At 42.2% G+C, this 18,974-nt stretch overlaps 1 protein-coding gene and 2 long non-coding RNA genes across 3 annotated transcripts in view; 2 read left to right on the top strand and 1 right to left on the bottom strand.

The window, feature by feature from the left end:
* Positions 1–679: 679 nt before the first annotated feature.
* On the bottom strand, positions 680–7,073 carry LOC119567936. The gene is made up of 2 exons (XR_005227876.2): positions 5,262–7,073; positions 680–3,404 (listed from the first exon to the last, which is right to left on the bottom strand). It is a non-coding gene; the product is annotated as an uncharacterized LOC119567936 (long non-coding RNA).
* Positions 7,074–10,005: 2,932 nt separating this feature from the next.
* Positions 10,006–18,974, top strand: part of ETNK1 (ethanolamine kinase 1) — a 58,981-nt gene continuing 50,012 nt past the window's right edge. Inside the window, exon 1 of the mRNA XM_037915791.2 lies at positions 10,006–10,350. Within this exon, the coding sequence (XP_037771719.1) occupies positions 10,195–10,350 (156 nt within the window). The 5' untranslated portion in view covers positions 10,006–10,194. The remainder of the gene's footprint in view (positions 10,351–18,974) is intronic.
* Positions 13,178–17,048, top strand: LOC122464276. The gene is made up of 2 exons (XR_006288223.1): positions 13,178–13,368; positions 13,520–17,048. It is a non-coding gene; the product is annotated as an uncharacterized LOC122464276 (long non-coding RNA).

Here is an 18,974-nt window from a genome sequence, read left to right on the forward strand (position 1 = left end):
CTTGCCGCTGACAGTGTAAACACACAGTGGTGTTTTCCCTGCTGCAGTCTCTGAAGGCTGGTTTAACTCCCAACGCTCTACATCTGCAAGCGTAGCCAAGCCCTTAGGGTATATCTACACTGCCCAGGGACTCCTGAATGCTTGCAAGTGAGGAAGAAATAGGTGTAAAGGTGACTGGGGCAGTTAAAATTGTAAGTTCCTAAAACATGGCAGTAGATAAGGTTTGAGATGGAGGCACAAGCTTACCATTTTGTGTATCTTAAAAGGGACCTCTAGACAGCATGGAACCTGGCTTTTACAGCTGCTGCTGATGGCTAGCAGAAGGGTTACACAACTGCTAGATTTAATTAAAGGGACTGATAGAAAAAAAATTAATATTTATTTATCATTACTTTTTCATGTAAGCCATTGCTGTAGTTACCACAGGGATTATTTGTGAAGAAGAATGGGAGGAGAAGTGATCCTCAAGACATTCTATTCAAGTGTGGACCACACTAAGAAGTTCTGGGAACCCCTCACGCAGACTATTTACTGCATCACAATATTTACTTATAACTGACATTCTAAATATCTACATTATGAACCTGGATACTTTGTTTTCTCTAGCTGTATTTTCAGCTTTTCCTTATCACAACCCAAATAAATAGTGTGTTTAGCAGTTAGAACAGACAATTGGGAGTCAAGACTGGACAAAGTTGTTTTTATAAAGCACCCCTCAGGAAAATATCCTTGGGTCCAGTGCAGCAAAACAATATACAAAATGAGCAAATAAACAATTAAATTTAGTAGCAAAGACGTTGTTCTTTACAAGTGTGTGAAAGACGGATGTCAACTAGAAATGGGATATAAATGGGGAGAGTAGCAGAAAGCTTGTTCCACAGATGAGGGGATTAAATGCGGGGAGAGGGGGCACAAACCTCTCACAGTCTCAGGGTTGTATTAATCACTGAGTTCCCATCAGATTCAGAACTTAGTGGATGGTTGTGAATATAGGGGAAAATAAGATCTCCCAAACAGGATGGAGCTACTGCCTTAAAGGCCTTAGAAGTTAAAATCAGAATTTCAAAATCAAATCAAAACTTAGAAGGGAATGAGTGTAAGGATTGCAGATTTGAATATGCTGGAACTGTAATGTGCCTGTTAACAGACTTGCTGCTGTGCTCTGGATGAATAGCAGTCTAGACAGACTATAGACGTGCAAACATTTAAAGAAGTGCAAAAAGCCAGTATGTGAGAGGGAATAAATGGCACTGCTCTCTTCTCAATTCTCCTGCTTTCTAGAGACAAGGCAGGAACAAATGTTATTCCCCTCCCACATGCTAAATAGTTCAAGACTCAGCATAAACAATTGGATTTTGCAGCTCAACGAGCTTCACCTCTCCATAATGGAAGTGTACTTCAGGTTTCCATATAATGAAACAAGGAGGGATCATGTAAATGCATAGCAGACAACATAGTACAGATCCCTGAGGAACCCCACTATGGAAAGAAGCAGGTTCTAAATCATGCAAGCCTAGTGAAACTATTGCCAAGCAATTAGCCAAATAAATTTGGCTAATGCCTGCTCAAGGTCATGCACAAAACTCCGTCATTTTTTGTAACGATCAAAAGGTCCTTTCTGTTAAATGCTGAGTAGTCCAGAGACAGCACGAGTCATAATTAAATGGAATCATTAGCCATTAGCTTGTAGTTATGTACTTTCAACAAGTCTCCATCCTGTGGGCTCTCTGCAAGTCTGACTGAAAATCGTCATAATGAAACAGGGGCAGGAGTTGTATAGTATGTACAGTACCCAGCACAAAGGAGCCCCAGTTGTAGAATATACATTTTTACCATAACATAACAACAACTGGAGAGGCAACATAGTTCAGTGGATAGGGCACTAGCACAGGAGTCAGGAAACGTGGGTTCTATATTTGGCTCTGCCACTAGCCTGCTATGTAACCTTGAGCCAGTCACTTCACCTCTCTGTGCCTCTATTTTCCCTCCTATCTATCCTATGGCTAATTTATATAGATTGTATTAAATAGCCTTTTAGAGCACTTTTTTTTTTAATAAAAAAGCTTAGTAACTTGATGAAGAGGAGATAGATCATTGCTACTAAAGTAGGTTTTATTTACCAAAATGAAAGAAGAAAGTAAAAGTTCTTCTTTGAGTGATTGCACATGTGCATTCCACTCTTGGTGTGCACACGCCTATGCAGAGTTGCCAGAATTATTTTCTGTCCACGGTATCCGTCAGGATGGCTCAAGTGCCCTCTGCTGCTGCACACCGCTAGCATCAATATAAAAGGCCCAGCTGACCCTGAACCCCCTGCCCCTTCTCTGAAAAGCAGGAGAAGTGAGAAGAGAGCAGCCCACCTGTGACAGTCGCTGGAACTGCTCTTCTTGCATTTGCAAGTTCTCTCAGTGGAGTGTGTCCTTTTTTATTGTATATAATTAGTATTTAGTTAGATTTTTTTGAAGCCAACTCATGGTTTTGGTTGACTCCCAGTCCTTGGTCACCGGGCTTCAAGCCCTGCATTTCCTTCAATGAGGTCATGATGACCGTGAGCAATCCATACTCAAGTTGCTTGAAGTGCGTCAGGGAAGCTCATATTGGAGAGTTTTACCAAATTTCTAAGGACTTTTAAGCCTTGCATAGAGAGACCGTGAAGCCAGGCTACAGTTTCTACTCATGGAGGCAGGCTTGAGACTTCCATCTGAGCCAGGTCGGTCAAAATCGTCACAGAGTGACTCAGCATGGATAAGGAGCACACCTCCTATTGTACCTGAGTTCCGACACGGCTCACCATCTCCAGTGCCTAAAAAGAAGCATAAGAAGCAGACTGCCAAAATGGGAGATGCCCAGCACTGAACTTTGCTAGGCATAGGGATAAGAGTAGAGTGTGGCCTAAGCCCAAGTATGCCTCTGCTTTGGTGCTGCAGAAGATGGCACCATTGCCCAGATGCCATCAAGTCCAGAGCCAGAAGGAGCTCCCTCCACATTGGAAGCACCACACCGTACCAACACCACCTTGGTACCGGTCACACTGGAGATGTTTTCAGGTGCCAGGGACTTCCTGACCCTGTTGGTGCTGGTATCCCCGGCAGTGCAAGAGTTGACGCTATTGGTACTGGCGGACATGGGAGAACCTGCAAGATCACTACAATGCTTGGTACCAGGCCAGCCTCATGTACCCCTGACAGCTCGCCATTCAGTACCCTCAGAGGGGAAACCTGCAATGTTCACTTCTCTGTGGGCTTCTCCACCTCCGCACCAGTTGCTGGCATCATCTGGAACTGCAACTCTGGTCAGCTTATTGAGAGATGTTGTCTTCCAAATCCAAGGTCGGGTCCTACATTTTCCATCCTCAGAGCTCTCTTGCTACTCCTCCTCCAAATGTTTCCAGCCTTCCATGGATCCTATCACAGGAGTACCCATTGAGTGGTTAGCCAAGTGGTCATGAGGTTCAGGGGAGAAGAGTATGCCTGTCCAGTGGCCTTTTTGGAATCCGTGGGGCTTTCCCACAATTTCTAGGTCATATTCCTAGTACTCCTATTCGGTGACCTCAGAAAGGCATGCAAGCACCTATCCACCAGGCAGCACCCTTTCCTGAATCCAGTACCGTGCCTGGTACTGTACTCCAAGAGCCTGCTCAACAGGACTCTGCAGAAAGGAAGAGCATCCGCAGCCAGTGCTAGCCTTCTCTTCCTCCTCCCCTGATGATGCAGTCTTGGGGCGGGGGGCATATTGCCTCCCCCAGATGACTATACAGTGCACCAGGAATTGTTAAAGAGGGTTGCTTTAAGTCTTAGCATACAGGTGGAGGAAGTAAAAGGATCCTCTTACCGCTTGATCAATATTTTAGCCAGTGCAGGTCCTTCCCGAGTGGCTCTGACTCTAAATGAGGCCATTATGGACCCAGTTTAAGGGACTGTTTCAGACATCTGCATCTCTTTTCCCAACTTCAAAGAGGACTGAGTGCAACATTTATGTACCCTCCCAGGTTATGAGTTTCTTTACTCCCATCCCCTACCCCCAGTGGTAACTGCTGCTAATGAGGGAGAAAGGCAGGACATCAGGTGCAACCCCAAAATCAAAAGACTCAAAAGAAATTAAACTTGTTTGGTAGGAACGTTTATTCTACTGCGGAAGCAGTTCAGCTGAATGCTGGTACGGTACAAAAACTTGACATAAAAAGAGGTATATAAGGCTGGCCAGGACAGAGCATCACAAATGTCTAGCAAAATTTCCTCACCCTGCTCAGGAAATTGGTGGGCACAAAGCTAACGGGGCAAAGCTTAGAGTTACAAGTATCAGCCCCACAGGTTTTGTTAGATCTGGGCTGCTGAGCAACAAAAATGGGAGTTTGGATATTGAGTGTGTAATAGGATCTGTGAAATGCTTAGGGGAAATTGAGACTGGCTCAATGTAACAGTTATTGGATCAACTATGCTAAAAAGGTTGGGAAATAGGGAATCCAAAACTGAACCATTTAATTGGTCTCAAATCCTATTGGCACTTACTAGACTACTACAAAACTAAATCATAAAAGTGCAAAGAGTTCAAGGTCTTACTCTGCTGTCATATGTATCTTTTGTAAAATGTACCTGCATGAGTTGTAATCCACAACCTTTGGGCAATTTACACAAGAAAAGGGACTCTGCCATTAAAGAAATGTGATCCTGCAGCATCCATCTTGGAGACATGTATAGCCAGACAAGATGTAATATTTATAAAACGACATATTTTAAGTTAGTATTTAACAAGATCAAAATTTGATCATAAAGAACAATCAAAGTGATCATAAAGCTATAATATCCCTGTGCATCTAGAATCCCAGCTGGTAAATCAATATGGATGCTAGGATATTAGGCCCTTTAGAAATCAATATAATAAGTGTAGGAGTTGAGTAAGAGAATTAAATGTTAGTACAGAGATGTGAGTTGGCTTGACACAGTCAACAGATGCTGAATAATCAATAAAGATTATATGTTCTTTAAAGAGAGGTTGCCTCATGGCTAAAGTACTGCACTGGGAGTCAAAGACCACAGTTCTACCACTGACTTGCTGTGTGACCTACTGACAAGTTAGGGTCAGGGTCACCTTTGTGTGACTCAGTTTCCACATCTGTAAAATTAGGACAATACTTCTCTACCCATAACCGACAGAAATGTTGTGGGGCTTAATTAGTTAGTGTATGTGAAGCATTTTGAGGTCCTCTGATGTGCAAACTATTATTATAATTAATTGGGGCTAGAAAGGTTAAACTCACTTACCATCTACAATCGAATCTTGTTTATTGGGCTGTCTTTAAAGCAATTTCTTCCTTATCGGATGCTGGAAAACAGCCAGGAGAACTGAGTCTGGGAGGCTAAAACCAGTTCTGGGCCTGCTTTAAAAACAAAAAAACAAAATAAATTAAAAAAAAAACCCAGTTGTTATTGCTGGGGGTCATGTAACCTAAACGCAGGAAAGGTAAAGAGCAGTGGAAGGGAGCAGAATGCATAAGTGCTTACATAGGTTCTTTCTGAATAGTTGAAGAGGGAGGGAAGGAGAGTGACAAAGTGATGACCAGAAGCCAGTCATGTGGTACCATACATGCCAGTGTCGCTGCTTAGATGGGACAGACTTTATTTTTTAGAAAAAATATTAATCTTCTTCTCCCTCTGCCCCTCCAAGAAAAACTCCTCTAAGCTAGTGAAGTTCAGTGGATGCCATTACTTTTTTCCTCAGATGTCTTTATTTATAGATTTCACAGGTTGGAGAGTATAGTAGTGGCCATTGGGATTAGGCTAAAAACCAAAAGAAATTGCCCTTGGAAGCTTTAAGACAGATGCCCCAGTTTTGTAGGAAATGTTTCCTGTAAATTGATGTGGACATGCAGAGAATATATACACACAGCACACAAACAATGGGTTTTTAAGGGCCAAGCCACAACTTTTGTTTAACGGATTTAACACTGAGGAGTACCCCAAACACTCCCAAGCAAAAATCAGGTAGTGTAGGAGGACATGGCTTTATGCTTATATATAAACTTCTTAGTTCTTTCGTCTATATACAACCTAGAAAACAAGGGATCAGCTAGTAAATATTTAACAAGAGGAAGCTCAATTCCCCTACCTCCCAAACAAATTGAGCCCTCATGCTGTCTTCCACAGTATCCCTTCAGCTTAAAATATCCTCACCATCAACTTTGGAGAAGTCAGTGAGACTTTGCAAAGTCAATGAGACTACTCATAATCAACAACTGAATTTGGGGCTATTTATGATAGCAAGCACCAGGCCCAGAGTTTGCAGGACCAGACCCTTGATTTAGAATGAACCCTCTTGTTGAAATTAACAACTTGTGTAAGCAAGCTGGCACGTTCAGCCTTTGACATTTGCTCTCTATATGGGAATGTCATGCTGCTCTTGAGCCCCGCAACAACTTTTATTTTGTCACCTTACCAATCTGCTTAAGCAGAGGAAGAGGGTAATGTACTGCATGCATGTGAACAAGTGCTAGGACTTCATGCAACCATCTTTTCCAGATGAGACTTCGTGTGTGTGAATGATGAGATTTTTCAAACATGTTTAAAGCTGTTCTGATGTTATTTAGAAAAAAAAGTTTTTCTTAGAGCATAAATTTAAAGCCAGTTTTGAGTTTAGAAAATAGATATAAAGAAAAAGAGGAGAAACTGAAGAGAAATGATGGGGAGGAATAATGGAGAAAATGGGGAAATGAAAAAAACAGGAGAAGAGCAGGAAACATTTTTCAAAAAATCAAGGTATGAGTGGATGTATTTGGAAGTAACCAAAAGGGCAGGCCAGAAATTGACCGCATTTCTAACAATAATCAAACTATGACATTTTGATATGGATTATCAGTTACTCAAACTTCGGAAGTGTTAGGATTTAGGATTTTGATTCAGGCCCATGTCTATCTAGTTACTACCACTGCAACCCTGAAAAGATCTCAATGTATGATCAAGACTTTATGGAAAATAAAAGGAGTACTTGTGGCACCTTAGAGACTAACCAATTTATTTGAGCATAAGCTTTTGTGAGCTACAGCTCACTTCATCGGATGCATACTGTGGAAAGTATAGAAGATCTTTTTATACACACAAAGCATGAAAAAATGGGTGTTTACCACTACAAAAGGTTTTCTCTCCCCCCATCCCACTCTCCTGCTGGTAATAGCTAATCTAACCAGCAGGAGAGTGGGGTGGGGAAGAAAAAACCTTTTATAGTGGTAAACACCCATTTTTTCATGCTTTGTGTGTATAAAAAGATCTTCTACACTTTCCACAGTATGCATCCGATGAAGTGAGCTGTAGCTCACGAAAGCTTATGCTCAAATAAATTGGTTAGTTTCTAAGGTGCCACAAGTACTCCTTTTCTTTTTGCAAATACAGACTAACACGGCTGTTACTCTGAAACCTGTCATTATGGAAAATAGGCAATTATGTGGAATAAGACATTTACACAAATAACATTAAATCACACACACTGAGTTTTCCGTTAAAACACAGGAGATGCCCATTTAGTTTATATGATATTTTGTATAGACAAATATATATTCCTTGCCTTAGAGTGCTTACAATATAAACACAATACAAAACTCTAGACAAAAGTAAGAACAAAACTTCAGGTGAAGGGAGATTACAAAGTTTATTGATGAGAAGAAAAGAAAGAGGATTTAAAAGAGGATGGAGAAATCACGTATTGGTTGACAAGGAGGCTGTTCCAAGTTTAGGGTCCAGCATAATTAAAAGCATGTACCTTGAGTCTGTCAATGGGGACTGTACTAGCCTGTGTTTGTATATTGCCTAGCACAACAGGGCCCTATTCTTTGTTGATCCTTAGTCACTGCTGTAATAAACATGCTTTATAATGAAATTGTGAACTTTTTCAAGTAGCTTCAGCCAGCCTACAGCAAGGACAGCCTAGGGTGTAATCAAGGAGGCCATGCCTCACCCTAGGGCTGGGTATTTATACAGGATCAGGAAGCTGAACAAGACAGAAGGGAGTAGAACCCATGTAGGCTGTAGTGGGTGGTGGTTTCTCTTTGGCTTCAGAGTAGCCTAACTAGACTCAGAGACATTGTTTTGTGAATTTTAGGTAATGGGAGGGTCCAGAGGTGAGGACCTTCTGAACTGTGTGTTGTAATTGTTCCTGTCCTGAAATTTTATTAAAATAGGATATGCTATGTTGTTAGTAGATGTTGGCTTCTCTTTGTCCTGGCCTGTTAAAGTGAACCTACTGCTACCTCAATTAGGGAAAATTGCCTTGGGCTGCAAGATGGTGCATTGTGATAGTCCATGCCTTTACAATAGTAACAAGAACTGGGAAACTGATCAATTTTTATGTATGTTTCTCTATATCATTAATTTTGATAATGTTTATGCAGACTGCTGTTTATGGTGAACCTTACAGGATAACATCAGAGTCAGCTGGAAAACAGGATTACCGGTTCCAAAAGCATATTTTTTCTAACTTGGGAAAGAGTCAAGTTGTGGTAGAGAGTCTGGCTTTGAAAATGTGCACTCCAACCCCTAAAGGCATGGAATGAACTCAAATTGACTTGTAAACCAAGGTTCACATTGCATAACTCCTCCATGTTACTTAAGGAAAGGTAGGGTGATTATTAGGCGGATGTTTAAATCTGGGTAGATTCTCTAGAAGAGGTTTTTAGGGTTGGCTAAGGCCCAGATCCTCAAAAGTATTTATGCTCCTAACTTCCACTGAAACCAATGGAAGCTAGGAGCCTACAAATTGATGAGGATCTAGACCTCAGTCTGTAAATGCTATTGCACATAGTTACAGTTGAAACTACAGAAAGAGGAAAGAGTGAGGGGAGAAAAGTTGGTTAGGAAAATAACAAATGTTCAGGGAAAAATAAAGTTTGAAAAATGGCACACGTTAGAGGCAAAAATGAACACAATGCAAAAGGACAACAGCAAAGTAAACTAAGGTGTCAGATGTCCTTCCTTTAACCACAAATTTACCTTTGCTCCACACAGATATGGTGGTCTCATTTCTGTTGTAAATTACCTCACATTAAGCATAGCTGAACTAAGAGGTGAAAGGCAAGGTGACTTATACCTTAGGGTTAATCTTTTGCATTAGATTTTTCCATAAGATAATGAACTGCTTTCATTAATCATTTCTTTGGATGCTTCATATGGATATAGGCAGGTAAAAAGAGGGATGTTACCTAGGTGGTTTATTCATTAAAGAACTACACAAATTTTTTTCCCTGGGTGCAGTAGAGAGTAAACCCAGCCAGAAAGTTAAGGGAGAGGGAAAAGAGAAATGCAGCCGGGGAGGAAGGGTACAGAGAAAGAGATGCAGCCAGGGAGGTGGGGGGGTGAGGAGGGAGTGGGGAAGAAAAGATGCAGCCAGGGAGATGGGTAGAGGAGGAGAATGGGGGAGTGAGGAGCGAGAATGGGGGAAAAAGATGCAGTGAGGGAGGAGTGGGGAAGGAAAGATGCAGCCAGGGAGATTTGGGGAGGGGGAGAATGGGGGGAGTGGGGGGCGAGAATGGGGAAGGAAAGATGCAGTCAGGGCGATTTGGGGGAGGGAGGGGGAGAATGGGGAAGGAAAGATGCAGTCAGGGCGATTTGGGGGAGGGAAGGGGAGAATGGGGAAGGGAAGAGGCAGTCAGGGCGATTTGGGGGAGGGAGGGGGAGAATGGGGAAGGAAAGATGCAGTCAGGGCGATTTGGGGGAGGAAGGGGGAGAATGGGGAAGGAAAGATGCAGTCAGGGCGATTTGGGGGAGGAAGGGGGAGAATGGGGAAGGAAAGATGCAGTCAGGGAGATTTGGGGAGGGAGGGGGAGAATGGGGGGGGGAGATGCAGTCAGGGCGATTTGGGGGAGGGAAAGGGAGAATGGGGAAGGGAAGAGGCAGCCAGGGAGATGGGGGAGCCGCCGGACGCAGCAGCCGGGCGACGGCTCTGGGTGGCAGTGTCGGGCGGGAAACGCGGCGTGCGGCCCGGGCCGGGCAGGAGGGGGCCGCTGCAGCCCGGGGAGCCGACCCCGCCCACCACTTTCCCAGGCTGCCCCGCGCCGTAGACTGAGCCGGGGGAGGTGGAGCCGCAGCCGCTGTAGCGGGACCAAAGTGGAAATTTCCCCCACCAGCAGCAGCAGCCGCCCCGGTGGCAGGTTTCGCCGCTCAGAGAGTCACGAGACGCCGCCGCCGCCGGACCCAGCGCCGCCCGCCCGCCATGGCCAACTACATCCACGTGCCGCCCGGCTCCCCCGAGGTGCCCAAGCTGGACATCGCCCTGAGCGACGCGGATGGGCCCGGCTGCCGCGACGGAGCCCTGCAGCTGCTGCGTCGCCTGCGGCCCCACTGGAGCCCCGAGGATGTGACGCTGCAGGTAGCGGCCGGGGGCCCGGTCCGAGGCTGGGCGGCCATTGGGGGGCGCGGGGAATCCCCCTCCCCCCCCATACCGGGCCTGGGGCTGAGTCCCGTTTGCCGGGAGCCCGGCCGTGTGGGTGCAGCGCTGACCCCTTCCTGGCCCCTCCCCATCCGTTCCCAGCGCCCCAGCTTCTCCCCCTCAGAATCAGCCTCCGCCCCCCCCCCCATCCTCCCCTTAAATTAGCCCCCAGCTCCTCTCCCCACAAACAGTCCGCCCGACCAGCTCCGATCCCCCCCAGCTCCCCGCCCCCAAATGACCATTTCCTGGCAGAGGGGTTTTTTTTTCTGCTTTCTCCCCCTTAGACCGTCTTCCAGGCGTCGCGTTTAAAAGGCCCATCCGGTGTGCGTGGCTCGGTCCCTGGTGCGTGCGGGGTTTTAATAAAGGAGGGGCCCTGCCGGGAAAGGCCCGGGGCTGCAACGCTTGTTCTGTGCAAAGCCTCCCGCTGGCTACGCCTGCCCTGGCCAGCTTGGGGCGTGGGTGAGCGAGTGCCAGCGCCGCGGGGCCCCGCAGGGTGGGCAAGGAGGAGGCTTATCTGCGGCCTGGCTGCTTATCAGCCAGGGCCCAAGACACCCTCCTCCATCGCTGAGCCGCAGGCAGGATGTAGCGAACGCCACCATTTGCCAAGTCTATCTCCCTTCACAGGCTTTCAGTTTCAGTACACTTCAAAATAAACTGCAGGTTAGACTGATACTGAAAGGTTTCTGTGTGTTGCCTCAATACTGGTTATCTCATCCTTTTGATAAGTGGATGGGTATCGTCCCTGTTTGATGTAATTAAAACTCAGTTACTAATTGAGCCTACCTAGCCTGTTTCCTAATTCTGGATTCAAAAAATTCATTATTTTGCCTGTTGAGTTAGTTAGATGGCCTTTGCTCGTAGGTATGACGAATCATTTGTCTGGGGCCAGCTAATCTTGCTGAAGCTTACGCTTCTAGAATGTACTTAATCTAGCCTCAGGAGTTTACTGGAAATTTGTTTTAACTCTCTCTGCCTCTGTGGTTGCTAGTTGCAGCCTGAATATATTACAGCATTTATGATACACATTTTCAGATCGTAGTTTCCAAATGTTGTTAATGTGTGGAAATTGTCTTACTTAATTTTATTGACACTCTCCAAGAAAACCAGATGCAAGAATAAATCTCAGTAAAAGCTGACTGCTCTGTAGCAACGGATCTTAATTCAACTGAAATAATTTTAAATTACCCAAGAAGGGAATAAATTTGGTAAACATGCATTATATCAGATAGTATCAATGGTAAATTTAAGATCAATGTATAACAGATATACTTGTTGAAAATAACTATAGTGGAGGTGCAGGCAATTTCAAAGTTAGTTTTTGCTTAAAGAACAGTTAGTTAATAAATAGTTACAGTGGTTCTTCTAGGTTATTGCTTCCTGGGATAAATGCACTCACAACAACATGGCATGCTTATTCCAGGAGTGGAGATCCACATGGGCAATTTTAAAAGATTTAAAGAACCCTTTCCGTTTCATTAAATCCTTGTGCAGTGCAACATGTTTTGGTCAGTTGTGCAAGAAACAACTCTCAGGTTTTTAAGAATGGAAGAGAAAATTGTTACAGTTCCTTATTTTGCTTTCGTTGTTTTTGGGTTGAATCTTAAGAAAAATATTCTGTTGAGGATATTTTTGTTCTTGCCAACGATCATCATCGTAGCTTGTTGCTCCAAAACTTCAGCCAAGACATGATGGTATCACTTATTTCAAACACTTATCCTCAGGAGTACAGGATGTTGACGGGGGCAGTGCATCAGGCAATGTTCAAGTGTTTGCCAAGGCTGTCCACGTTCACATTTTGGGCCATTCCTCAGCTTCCAGTTGGTCATATTGTGACCAGTCTTTGCCACCCCAGTTCTCTCTCAGTTTAGAGTACACCAATATGTTCGTACAATGTCAGTGCCTGGGGGAAGGTGGGGGAGTTCTAAAGGAACCAGTTTCTCCAAGATAATCAATATTCCCCTTCAGTTTGTTACGCTGTAACTTTCCACAGTGGTATTTTGGGGTAAGAGATTTTCAGAGGCAAAGATCTTTCTGGATTTCAGCCTCTTAGATGGTAGAATTTGTCCATACAGTGGATGTCTTAGATCATGCACTTGTTTTTGTCTCTCCTTTTTACTGAAGGCATCCCACCTCACTGATGGTGCTGCAGTCCCCTCGAGGCAGTATAGCAACTGTGTGAGAGTCAGTTTCAAAGTCCCTGTGATGATCCTACAGGATCCATTGAGTTCAGTATCAATTTTGTATGTATGGCTGGAGCATGACCATACTGGGGCACAGTACTCTGCAGTTGAGTAACACAGGGTGAGACTGGTTGCTCAGACTTTTGGGGGGTCAGCTCCTCTTTTCTTTTTATTGGCTGGTTTTTTGCAGTACACAACTCCTGGAATTCACTTTCTCCTTTAGCTTCTTGATGCTCTTTGAGTGTCAGCATTCAGTCTGATGTGACCCCAAGGTACACCAGATACTCATAGTGCTCAAGGATTGTTCCATCCCATGATATCTGAAGTTTTTGCATGGCCTGAGGGTTTTTCATGTGAAAGGTGCACACTTGGGGCTTGCTAAGATTGGCAATCAGGAACCATGTGTGATAATATTTTCCAAGTACACTCAGAGAGCCAATTAGAATGCGCTCAGTGTCCTCAAATCTTTCTGATTGTGTGATTATACAGAGATCTGCATAAATGAATCTTCGCGTGTTGAGAGAATTCTGTGTAAACATTAAACAGCAAGGCTGATAGAACCATGGGGCAATCCATTCCGGTGAGCATGCTGTTGACTTTTTTGACCACCCACCTCAACCAAAAAAGTCCATCCTCAAGCAGGGAGGAGATGACCTGGACCATCTTGCTATTTCTCAGAGTTCTTGCCAGTTTTAGTAGCTATGCACCATAGTTCACAGTTTCATCAGCAGCTGACAGATAAACAAGATTCTAAACCATTTTAGATGTATTGAGCTAGGTTTGACAGGTTTCAGAGTAACAGCCGTGTCAGTCTGTATTCGCAAAAAGAAAAGGAGTACTTGTGGCACCTTAGAGACTAACCAATTTATAAATTTATAAATTGGTTAGTCTCTAAGGTGCCACAAGTACTCCTTTTCTTTTTGAGCTAGGTTTGCAACTTTGCCATAGCGTGAATATCCTAGGGAGAAGCCAGCTTGGTCATCAGTCAGCTACCTTTCCACTATTGGTGCTATTCTACCCATTATAATTCTCTCATTTGGCTTGTAGGTTGAGCAATGTATGGATGTTGGGTGGTAGCTCTTTGCAGAGTTAAGGTTTTTATGTGATTTAAGTAGTGCAGCCACTTGTCTGCTCCACATCCTGGGTATCTGCATTGTCTCCATGCAAGAATTAAAGAAGACAAGCAGCCACTTCTATATTCCTGTGCCAAAGTAATAATAATTAGACACACCATCAAGTCCAGTTGCCTTTCCACATTTCAGTTTCATGTATTTGTTTTCTTGCACAGGAGAACAAGTGTATGAAACTGAAACCTTATTGCTTAAGGGCTGACCCTTTTTCTTGGTAACATTTTAGTGCTGTTTATAGCAGTGGAACATCACATTCATAATTCTGGCTCTGTTCCAAGATGTGAGTTCACAAAATGAAACCCCCTGAAGACTGATGCTTGGTTCTTTTGAGCATGGACATACTATAACTAAAATAATAAATATATATTTAGACAACTAGAAAAATTGCTCTAGGAAACTAATGGAAATTGTTTTTCAACCAAGTAGAAAAGTCTTGGTCTTCAAAATAGGTATGCAGATTTTGTCATTTTGTTCTTCAGTGCCTTTGAGCAACTGAAGAACTTTATTCATACTGAGATTCCTTCAGTCACCATTTTCTTTTTCTGTCTGGTATATTTTTAAAATGTTGCATACAAGTAACAGTAGAAGCGAGAATGTGCATACACAAACTTCCGCTTCAAAGATCCGTGCAGTGGGGTGCTAGAGCAAAACAGATTTTGAGAGAAAAGTCTGCAGTGGCTTTCCTGGGACACAAGAGAGAGAAGGACCACACATCTAGCAAAGAAATAAAAGATGGAGATACATATTCAGTGGAATAGAGGTTTGACCAGTCTGAAATGTAGTAGGGCTGTGGCAGAGGAGCCTAGGAACTTGCTGAGGTGTGGACAGAACTAGTCAGTAGTGTGGGTTTCCTCATAATTGAACTCTACATCTAACCACCTTTGCTCTTTATATTCATACTGTCAGCATAGTGTGTTGGAAGGTTAAAAAGTCCAAAGTTTAACTTAGTAAATTTACTGACTTTTACTTGCAAGAACATAATGTGAAGTGAGCAAAACCATTCCAAGTTACTTAGTGTGTCTTCCAATTGCCTTGCATTTTAGAATAGTCTGCTGCTTAATCGTTCCGTCATTTAAGATTTGTAATAAGTTTTATTTATAAATAGTATATTTAAGTGTGTCCATTTAAAATTATTTTTTCTAAATAGAATTGTTAGCTTAACATTTGGGCAAAGGAGGAAAATCCTTTAACCCAGTAGTTCTCAAACTTTTGTACTAGTGACCCCTTTCACACAGCTAGCCTCTGAGTGCAACCCCCCCTTATAAATTAAAAACACTTTAAAAAATATTTAACACTATTATAAATGCTGGAGGTGAAGTGGGGTTTGGGGTGGAGGCTGACAGCACACAAATCTCCCTTCCCCCACGTAATAACCTCACGACCCCCACTTTGAAAACCCCTGCTTAACCATTTATATGCTTTTACTGTAATGCTTCAGAATGATTGCTTAATTTTATCAGAAAGCCTAGCGATAAGTATTGCATAATACAGAATTGGTTCCGAAATAAGGAAATAATCATTCTGTATTGCTTATTTGTGTCCCTGTCCACACACAGGGAAGAATTCTAAAGTAAATGATCAAACTGCCTCTTTCTGCCAGTAGTTGTGTGGAAAGACAAAGTCCTCTTCTACCTAAAGATTTTTCTTCGTGTAGTTGTTGTGTTTAAATCTGACAAGAAGAGTGGCACCTGGGAAAAAGCTAGGAGCAATATAGAACTGTTTCTGTTTTTACCTCCAAATACTTAAGAATGCTCTTCGTCTTCCTTCATTGGCCTTGCTTACAATAATCCAAAGCAATGTCATTAAAATGTATGCTGCTTGAGCCAAATTCTCTTCTGTTCTACTGGTCTAACAGCAGATTTTGGTCTTCCTTGTTTCATTCAGAAGTTGGCTGCAGTCAGTATTAAGGATGAAACTATAGACTGTTTTCTAAAAGATGATAATTTGATAATGACTTCATAAGGAAACTTGAAGTTTCACTTGTCTAGTATTAACTTGTCACCTCCTAGACTTTGTGCATTGTGGTCATGTGTGAGTGAGTGAATCTTGCCACTTTCCTTTTAAGTTCTTTAACGTCTTCAGCTGTTTGGTCACTCCCTTATTAGTAATGAGAAAACCTTTGTCACTGGTTTTGGTGGCCTATGTAATGATGGTAATCTCATCTGCTTTCCAGGTGTCCCACCACAAGTGGAATCCTTGTTACCAGTCTTGACAGAGACCAAGGATAGAATAGGTACAAGAGACTGATCCACCTCCTTAGCTCAGGATGGATCATGGGTCTGTTCCAATATGGAAATTCCACTTGCTCTTCTGACAAATGCCAGCTCAAAATCCCCATAATGCACCTTGTCAAAGACCTGTGCCATAAGCATTGGATTGTTTCATAACAGGGATGCCTTAGACAATTTAATTGATTATTTTACCTTTGTTACCACCACTCAGTTTAACATTCTGGGGCAGAGGGTAGCTCCCCCTGTATCTGTCCACCATTTCTCTATTTCAGTGCAGTGTCCCCCATGTCTCCAGCATAGGGTGGTGAGGATGTCAGTGAAAGCCTCTTATCTTCTGTACCCTCTAACAGCAAGCATTAATTAATGTAAACCAAAATGATGGACTTATTTACACATTTTTTTTGTTTAGATTTACATGATACCTGATACACTTATCTAAGGCCCTAAGCACGTGTATCATGAAGTCATCAGCACTTTCCTCTAGATCTTCTTGAAAGCACCGGTCTTAGATCTCTTCCAGATTTTAGGGATCTGCCACTTACTTCGTAGAGCTACCCTTGCCCTCCCCCCCACCACCCCATGTTTGATTACTTGCATTCATCAGTATCTTGCTTTTTTAAGCTCGACAGTATGCACAAGAATGTAATTCTTGTATTGTAGGTACCAAGTACAACCACTTAAGCCAGGACTGTGCTAGTAAGATTCCTATTTTGTTGTTGAAATAAATTTTTAATTTCTATTTTATACCCCATGCCACCTGGACTCCTATTCCTCCTTGTTCTCTTCCCTCACCCATGGGCTTGATTGTCTTTCTTGATTTGGGCCACTACTTCCTTTCCTTGATTGTCTTCATCTGTGTTCCTTTTCTGTTCTGGAGCTTTCCTGGTGCATGTTATGGTTATTGTCTGGCTTCAGATTTTAAGTGTTTTGCTTGTGGCTAAACTATTTTGAACTTTCTTCTATTAAACAGGCTTATTCTGAAGTTTAAAAAGTAGAGTGGGGACAGCATAGTGTGTGTGTGTGTGTATGTATGTATGTATATTAGGGCTGTCGATTAATCAGTTAACTCACACAATTAACTCAAATTAATCGGGATTTTTTTTAATCACACTGTTAAACAATAGAATACCAATTGAAATTTATTAAATATTTTTGATGTTTTTTTCTACATTTTCATATATATTGTATTCTGTGTTGTAATTGAAATCGAAGTGTATATTTTTATTACAAATATTTGCACTGTAAAAATGAACAAAAGAAATAGTATTTTTCAGTTCACCTCATACAAGTACTGTAGTGCAATATTTGTTGTGAAAGTGCAATTTACAATTTAGATTTTTGTTTTGTTACATAACTGCATTCCAAAAAACAAAATAATGTAAAACTTCGGCGCCTACAAGTCCACGCAGTCCTACTTCTTGTTCAGCCAGTCATGAAGACAAATAAGTTTGTTTACATTTACAGGAGATAATGCTGCCTTCTTCTTATTTACAGTGTTGCCAGAAAGTGACAACACGCATTTATATTGTGCGTTTGTAGCCGGCATTGTAAGGTATTTACGTGCCAGATATGCTAAACACTTTTATGCCCATTCATGCTTCGGTCACCATTCCAGAGGACATGCTTCCATGCTGATGACGCCTGTTAAAAAAATGTGCTAATTAAATTTGTGACTGAACACCTTGGGGGAGAATTGTATATCCCCTGCTTTGTTTTACCCATTTCTGCCATATATTCCATGTTATAGCAGTCTCGGATGATGACCCAGCACATGATGTTCATTTTAAGAACACTTTCACTGAAGTTTTGACAAAACAGAAAGAATATATCAATGTGAGATTTCTAAAGATAGCTACAGCACTCAAGCCAAGATTTAACAATCTGAAGTGTCTTCCAAAATCTGAAGGATGAGGTGTGGAGCATGCTTTCAGAAGTCTTGAAAGAGCAACACTCCAGTGTGGAAACTACAGAACCCAAACCACCAAAAAGAAAATCGACCTTCAGCTGTGGGCATCTTACTCAGATAATGAAAATGAACATGTCGTTCCGCACTGCTTTTGATTGTTATTGAACAGAACCCATCATCACATGGATGCATGTCCTCTGGAATGGTGATTGAAGCATGAAGGGACATATGAATAAATAGCATCTGGCACATAAATATCTTGCGATACCAGCTCCAACAGTGCCATGTTCTCACTTTCAGGTGACATTCTAAACAAGAAGCGGGCTGCATTATCTCCTGCAAAGGTAAACAAACTTGTTTGTCTTAGCGATTGGCTGAACAAGAAGTAGGACTGAATGGACTTGTTTTGTTTTTGAGTGAAGTTTTTTTGTACATAATTCTGCATTTGTAAGTTCAACTTTCATGATAAAGAGATTGCACTACAGTATTTGTATTAGGTGAATTGAAAAATACTATTTTGTTTTTTACAGTGCAAATACTTGTAATTAAAAATATAAAGTGAGCACTGTACACTTTGTATTCTGTTGTAATTGAAATCAATATATTTGAAAATGTAGAAAACATCTAAAAATATTTAAATAAATGGAATTCTGTGATTAACAGTGTGATTAATCACGATTAATTTTTTTAATTGTTTGACAGCCCGTATATAGAGTAAAAAAAAATTAAAGGCTTTTTAATTTTAATTTTTCACAAGTGTATATCAATGAAATACTAAAATGTTTTAAACAGCTTGCAATATGATATTAAGCATGTTTTGTCTTGATTGTTGGTAATATTTTTGGTCTTGTCCCTTGCAGTGCACTTGAAGATCTGCTGATGTCTTCTGGGAAATCTAAACTCTAAATAGCAACATTTCTACTAATGCATCATATTTCCCATTTTATTACTATTGGGGACATTTTTATGAGAACAAATTATTGTAGGCTAAGTGTTCATCTGTGTGTCCATCACCTGAAGTCATAATCAGGGATCCTATTTTTTTGTGATTTAACACCCCCCCCCCCCCCCATTTGTCTTATAAAGCGTAAAAATCCATGTTTTTCCACACTTAAAA

The sequence above is a fragment of the Chelonia mydas genome, chromosome 1 (genome assembly GCF_015237465.2).
Source record: "Chelonia mydas isolate rCheMyd1 chromosome 1, rCheMyd1.pri.v2, whole genome shotgun sequence".
In the NCBI taxonomy this organism is placed as follows: Eukaryota; Metazoa; Chordata; order Testudines; family Cheloniidae; genus Chelonia; species Chelonia mydas.